At 39.3% G+C, this 7,464-nt stretch overlaps 1 protein-coding gene across 1 annotated transcript in view; it reads left to right on the top strand.

Moving 5' to 3' along the window:
* LOC107676126 (E3 ubiquitin-protein ligase TRIM39-like) overlaps positions 1-5,717 on the top strand; it is a 16,413-nt gene extending 10,696 nt beyond the window's left edge. Inside the window, exons 4-8 of the mRNA XM_016470649.1 lie at positions 1,589-1,822; positions 1,984-2,131; positions 3,874-3,918; positions 4,635-4,661; positions 4,777-5,717. Coding sequence (XP_016326135.1) covers positions 1,589-1,822; positions 1,984-2,131; positions 3,874-3,918; positions 4,635-4,661; positions 4,777-5,342 — 1,020 coding nt within the window. The 3' untranslated portion in view covers positions 5,343-5,717. The remainder of the gene's footprint in view (positions 1-1,588; positions 1,823-1,983; positions 2,132-3,873; positions 3,919-4,634; positions 4,662-4,776) is intronic.
* Positions 5,718-7,464: the final 1,747 nt, after the last annotated feature.

The raw sequence follows: 7,464 nt of genomic DNA, 5'->3' as shown, positions 1-7,464 counted from the left end.
TCCAAAAGCAGTTAAATAAAATGCGCCCATCAATAAAAAAAAAGTGTCTCACACGGCTCCAGGGGGTGAACAAAGGCCTTCTGTAGCGAATCGATGCATTTTTGTAAGAAAAATATCCATATTCAAAACGTAATAATCACTTGAATCTAGCTTGCGCCAACTGTTGTACACTGAAGCAGTTCCGGGGGAATGACGTATGAGGTCAGCGCTGAGCATGCTGTTAAAGTTCTAAAAACCCTAACCCTAACCCTAACCCTGTGGTGGCCCCCTTGAGGGCTGACGGTGCGTGCTCCACTCCCAAACAGACAACGCGCAAATCGATTTGAAATGCCGTCCGCTCGCCACTGATTTTTATTTACACTTTGGCATTGTTCTTGCTTTCTATACAGAGGAATACTAACTGACTGGGTGCTTTTGTAGACACATACACATACACCACAGACGCACTCGCTGAAGAGCAGAAGCTAACATGTGCGTTTGCCGGATGCACCTTTATGCTTCCTGGTTGCTCACATCACACCACTTGTGACGTCTCGCTTCTCCATTGGACTGATTCCACACTTGCTGAGAATGGTGTTCCTGCACAACCGGCGGCTGCAGTTTCAACAAGGTTTAGCTTAATTAAATCATGGCCACAAATTAAGAACATCGTAATAATCAATAAAACTAACAATTGGGAATTAATTATTATTTCTTAGCAGTTCTCATGTTGACTACGTAAACTTTGCATCGCTTTAAGGTTATAAAATAAAACTTAATTGAAAATCGGTAAAGCTACTCACTCTGATTGCTGCCCATGTCATCCATCTCTAGTGATCCAATTCGGTAGGTGGCGCTGTTACAAAAGAATAGGGTCCTAGAACTGCGGTCCTGAAACTGCAGCCTCCGGTTGTGCAGGAACATACTAGGGACTTTAAGCAACAACAGCTGATGGAACGGCAACGGTGATCTGACGTAAACTGTTAACTGCCGCAGCCAAAGAGCGCAAAAATCACTAAGCAACAGCAACAACCGAGAGGACGGTGAAACATTCAATCATTTATCATTAGAGTAATAAAAAATGTAATTTAAACGGGCAAGAGAAAGCGTGCTTTTGGCATTAAACGACAACTTATTGTCAGAAGAAGAGTTTTTAGTCTTGTTTGATGCCAATAAGTCTAAAAACCTAGATTTACCATGCAAAATATACTCGCCTTTTAATCTGTCACGTAGTAGCGACTATGGCAAATTAGCTGTACTCCCATAGTAGACCGTTACAATGTACACGTCACGAAGCAGCACTTAAAGTCGCGCCTGCGCAATCGCACTTTCTTTGCCGTTCCATCAGCTGTTGTTGCTTAAAGTCCCTACTATTGCACTTAGTTCAGAACGTGGTGTCGTAAGGGCATTCCCAAAGCGTTTTGACGCAGCTCGAGTTCCTGAAGGGGAACTGTTGCTGCATGGAAAATTTGTTTGAATATTCTTCAAAATACCTTTTTTTTTCCATAGAAAAAGTCATATGGGTTTGAAAGAACGTGGTTTCCTCATTCTCTTAATTCTCCTAATTGTCTGCTATATTTTCTTCTTCGTCTCGTTTGTTTGCTTTAAGGTAAATGCAGAGCGAGAGAAAGCAGGTACTGTGAGTATGTTTGCTGAGTTAATGAAAGCTGTTGAGAAGTCCCAGGCTGAACTTCTGGAGGTGGTGGAGATGGGACAGCAGGCTGCAGAACTTCGCTCTCAGGCCTTCATACGTGACCTGCAGACGGAGATCTCTGAACTTAGAAATAGATTTAGCAACATCAATCAGTTGACCCAGTCCCAAGATCATGTTTCCTTCTTCAAGGTAAAACCAGACTTAAACTGTTTTAATTATTGATATTTGAGAAATTGTCCCATGTATTCACCTTAAATAACTTAACCTGTCAAAAGCCAATTGTATTGTTTGTTTTATATTTATTACCCTGAAATATAACCAATATTTAATGTATTGCCGTTACTTTTCAGACATATCCAGCCTACAGTAGTTTACCTGAGACAAAGAGCTGGGCAGAAGTGGCCTTGACCCCTGACCCCACTGCAGGAGCAGTGCTGAGAAATGTCACTCAGATGGTGGAGGAGGTTCAGGAAGCCCTGAGAAGACTATCTGCGATCTGTAAGACAAAGTTCCTTCATAAACTGCTCTTTAACAGATCATTTACATACACTTTCGTTGCAGTTCCAAACCCAAATGACTTTTTTCCGTAGACTGGAAAGTGCATAACAACATAATTTTCTTTTTCATATATTCCTTCAAATTAATATGGTTTGAATATTGTTAATGTGAACAGAATGACATCATCTTTGACTCAAGAGCACTTCAGATGCTTCACCTCACCAAACATATTGTTTGTTTAAAATCAAGGAGATTTTACAGTTTTTTTTATTGGTTTGGTACTATTTTCATAAGTAAGGTGTACATTTTCAAAACTCTTAGTACAAAACTTTAAACTGATCACACTTGTAACACCACTAGTCATTCTTTCAAAACCTGATCTCTTGATTTCATTGTAGTTGCACATATTCTCATTCCACTTAATCATTGTTTCAGAACACAAGATCATTGTGATATGTATTGCGAAAATTTGATTTAATCACCAAAACACAACAGTAAGATTTAAGTAAGTAAAACTTTCAATTTAGTACTTTTAACAATCAGTTAATGCAAGATTCATGTTTCAAATCACCTTTGTTTCTGAAATAATTACAGTAATACAGGCAATAACTGTCATGTTAGAAACTACACTTACATTACCTAACTTGCATATCTCACATAAAATCCTTAATTTTTGTAAAAGTATTTATCCAGTGTGTTATCAAAAGGTGTGATAAAGGTATGACATGGCGATAAGGTTTTGTGCAAGAGCAGAGTTTACTGTCAATGGAGGAAATGTCCTTACTGTGCCATATGACTGAATCTATACTGTAGCTGAACTTTTCAGATGAAAGTTGAGGTATAGTAATGTGCAGTCTCTACCATGGTAATGCCTCTATATACAGTGTCTGTGTGTATTCAGGGTTTAGTCCCCACCAGTGTAGAAAAACCTGTATGCACACACACACACACACACACACAGGTATTCCTATCATTATGGTGACATTCCATAGGGGTAATGGGTTTTATACTGTACAAACTTTATATTCTAACCCTACTCCTAAGCCTACCCTACGAAAATTCTGGGGTTTTCTCATAGAAAAATTAGAAATCTCCCACAAGGACAAGGATTTCAGATATTGCCATTTTTGTGGGGACATTTTGTCCTCAATACTGTAACATAGGGTTTACCTGAACCACTCAGTCACACACACTTACAAAATAGTGGTTATCATCTATGATAAATCACTTATAGTGTAAAAAATAATTAATTACATTTGGTTATCCCTAAATTGCAAACAAGTTTTTTATTGAATCTATATCTATATAGTAGTATAGTATAGATGTACCAAATGATTCACTGATTAACCATTAAGATGAGTCAGATTAAATAATAGACAAATGTATTAAACTGAATGAAAAGACATGCAAATGAAAAGTTTGATAGTAAGAGCTTTATGAAAGGTAGTTACTGTGAATGAAACATTTATATAGATGAAATAATTATTTTGAGTAGTGAAAAGGATACTTTGTGATTGTGTGTATTGTAGACAATTGAAAATACGCCGAAATGTTTGAAAAAACATCACTTTTGATGATTTGTTGTGATATTAGTACTAAGAGTTTTGAAAATGTAACAGTTGCTTGTAAAAATAGTACCAAAGCAAATAAAAAAAAAACTGTAAGACCAGAATTTTGATCTTTACATGTACACATCACTGTTTTCTCAGTCATGTTCATGGTATGTATTGTTGTGCTGTCAGGTTTGCGCCCTTCCACAGGAAACTCACTGGAAATATATCAACAAAGTACGTTTTTTCTTCTCCTTTTCCTCCGACCAGTCCAATTTTAGCTTTCCGTCACAGTTTTCAGTGCTGGGGGCTAAATCATAAAAATTACACAGAGTTTTAATATCACTACAGAGAACTGCATTTTCTGTTACAGTCCACATTTCAAAGCCAGGTTCAAAACTAATCTTATAATTTAAATTTTTAAGATATTATCGACTATATATTGTTGGCTCATATGACAAATTATTTGTCGATGACAAATTAAATGCAAATACACTACGTCTTACCCAAGAGTAGCATAAAATAAAATCTCGAATCTTGAAAAAATGCTGAAAATGCCTGTTTTCATATGTTTATATTATTATGACAAAATACACTAAAGGTCAGAAGTTTGGAATAATTGAGATTTTAAGAACTGTTTTATATTTTCATATATTTAAAAATATAAGTTATGCATGTTATTTTATCAGCTTAATTTTCAGCAGCCATTAGTCTAGTCTTCATACATGATCCTTCAGAAATCATTCTTACGTATATGCTGATTTGATCCTTAAGCATTAATAATGGTTCTTATTTTCAATGTTGAAAACTGTTTTTGCTGCCTAATATTCCAAACTTTTGGCTGGTATTGTATATGATTGGACTTATGGTCTTGTACAAAGCCATTTAACTCTGTATTTTTTTTTTTTTTCATTTTAAAAGTAATATTTTTTTCTGCTTTCATATATCTGTAGAAGTGTGGAAAGTGCAGGAATATGCAAGTATGAGATCATTTCACATTATTAGATACTTCAAATATGTGTTACTTATGTCACCTTTTTCATTTGTATGTCTGCAAACATCTTGTTTTCAACTCTGTCCTGTTTCTCTCCTCAGTGGACGTGACCCTAGATCGAGACTCAGCCCATCCGCGTCTGATTATCTCTGATGATGGTAAACAGGTGCACTGCCGTGACCGCTACCAGACGGTGCCAGACACAATTGAACGGTTTGACCGTGTAGTGTGTGTACTTGGCCGCCAAGGTATAAGCTCTGGCTGCCATTACTGGGAAGTTGTTGTGGGTGAGAAGACGGACTGGGATTTGGGCATTGCTAGTCACTCCATCAACAGGAAAGGAAAAATAGTCACAAACCCAGCTAATGGATTTTGGTTTCTAAGTCTACGAGACAAGCATGAATATGTCTTCCGCACAGAACCATCAATGCCTATAGTTGTACACCCAAAACCACAGCACGTCGGCATGTATGTGGACTATGAAAAAGGTCAATTGTCCTTTTATAATGCAGATACAAAGTCACTGATATTTACCTTCACAGACTCCTTTGCAGAGACTTTATATCCTTTTTTCAGCCCATGCACGAACAAATCTGGAAAAAATGAGGCCCCGCTTATCATATGTCCTGCCTATCCAGCTAACCCAAGCGGGCAGACTGAAAAATGAAAGAATAGTGGGATAAAACCAAAAATAAAGCTCACAGGGTTTGTTTACTTTATTATTTAATTCCAGATGATGAAAATTAATATGGTTTTAATTTACAATCTATGAGATCATTCATTGGCTTAATGTTTTTTTATATATATATTCAACAAAACATAAACAGCTAATCCTTATAGACTATAGACCTTATAGACTATATAATATACTTAAAACAAAAAGACTTATGAAGTGAAAATGATTGCCAAGGCTTGAAATCTGGGATTTAATTTGACACTGAATACAAGATTGGATGGTGATGGAGATCTGATTGTAAAATAACCTCCCATTAGTATATGCTTGACCAAGCATAAAAATGTATAATATTCAAATATGTGTTTTGTACATTATAGTAAAACAAAAATAAATGTGAATATACAGTATATAGGCGACTGCATCTCTTCAATTTCAATGTTGTCTGTACTCTCTGAATTTCTAGAGTCCATATTATGAGATTATGGTCCTTTAAGACAAGCCAGAGACCAAAAGGTCTTTAAAAGAATCTACACAGCAAATTTTGTAAGTTAAGGAGTAACTGTGGCTTTAAAGGTATAGTTCACCCAAAAATGAAAATTCTGTCATTAATTACTCACCCTCATGTCATTCCAAACCCGTAAGACCTCCGTTCATCTTCTGAACACAAAGATATTTAGACAGCAATGCAACTACCACATTCAAGGCCCAGAAAGGTAGTAAGGACATCAATAAAATAGTCGATGTGACATCAGTGGTTCAACCATAATTTTATTAAGTTACAAGAATACTTTCTGTGCACAAAGAAAACGTACTCGGTTACTAACGTAACCTCGGTTCCCTGAGAGTTATGTTAGTAACTGAGTACATTCCCTTTCGATACTTCACTCGCACTGCGTCTGGTAGACGCATATGGGAACAGTCCAATCATGCAGTGCTAATGTAGTGGAACAACTAAAAGTATAACTTCCATAAGCAACCAATGCTTATAGAGAAGTCAGCAATAACCCAAGGCTAAAGCGGGCTGAGCTTTCTAGGTCACACCCGGCCTGGTTAATCGTTCCAGAGTATACCCGTAACTTCGACACCCAGGGGTCGAGAGCTAACAGGTGAACAGTACCAGAGAACTTGGGTCATGTCCGTTTATGCAGCGCGTGCCATTTCAAGCGGAAAGGACCCTGGCCTGTAAGGCCGGGACTTCCATGTTATAAAACCTCGCAAATGTGGACGGCGAGGCCCAGCCTCACAAATATCAGCAATGGACACATCACTGGACCATGCCCACGACGAGGCGATGCCTCTAGTCGAGTGGGCCCGTACTCCAATGGGGCATTGGAGGCCCAAGGAAGAGTATGCTAGCGAGATGGCGTCTACTATCCATCTAGAGAATCTTTGCTTCGTAACCGGAAACCCCTTGGTGCAGTTACCGAAGCTGACAAAGAGTTGTACCGATCGCCTATAGGGAGCAGAACGCTCAATATAGATTCTCAACGCCCTGACGGGGCAGAGCAGAGATAGCTCTCTGTCCTCTTCAGTTGGAGGAAGCGCGGAGAGCGTAATGACCTGTGCTCTGAACGGAGTGGAGAGCACTTTAGGTACGTAACCGTGCCTCAGTTTCAGGACGACTTTAGAGTCGTTAGGCCTGAATTCCAGACAGGCAGGGCTATTTGGCAGTGAGAGTTGTCTTCTGAGGCGAAGAGGTCTACCTCGGCCTCGCCGAAGATCTCCCAGATTTTCTGAACCATTTGCGGATGGAGGGTCCACTCTCCTGAGGGGACATTGCTCCTAGATAACATGTCCGCTCCCTGGTTCAATTTCCCCGGCATATGCGCTGCCTTTAGCGAGCGCAGGTTGGGAAGAACTGACAGGCTCGACATACTGCTAACATTTCCAGGCAGTTGATGTGGAAGCCTCTTTCCCGCCTTCGACCAGTGGCCGAAGGTAGGTATGCCCTTGCACAGCGCCCCCCCAACCTGATTTGGAGGCATCTGTCGTGACAACTGTCCTTCTGTGAACCATCCCCATGGCCACGCCCTGTTCCATCCAGCGGGAGTTCTTCCAGGGGGTCAGGGCCGATACACAGGCCTGACTCACCCTGATATGCAGGCGTCCGTGA

This window comes from Sinocyclocheilus anshuiensis, unplaced genomic scaffold (assembly GCF_001515605.1).
Source record: "Sinocyclocheilus anshuiensis isolate Anshui unplaced genomic scaffold, SAMN03320099.WGS_v1.1 scaffold3437, whole genome shotgun sequence".
Classification (NCBI taxonomy): domain Eukaryota; kingdom Metazoa; phylum Chordata; class Actinopteri; order Cypriniformes; family Cyprinidae; genus Sinocyclocheilus; species Sinocyclocheilus anshuiensis.
This window is presented reverse-complemented; position numbering and strand designations above follow the sequence as displayed.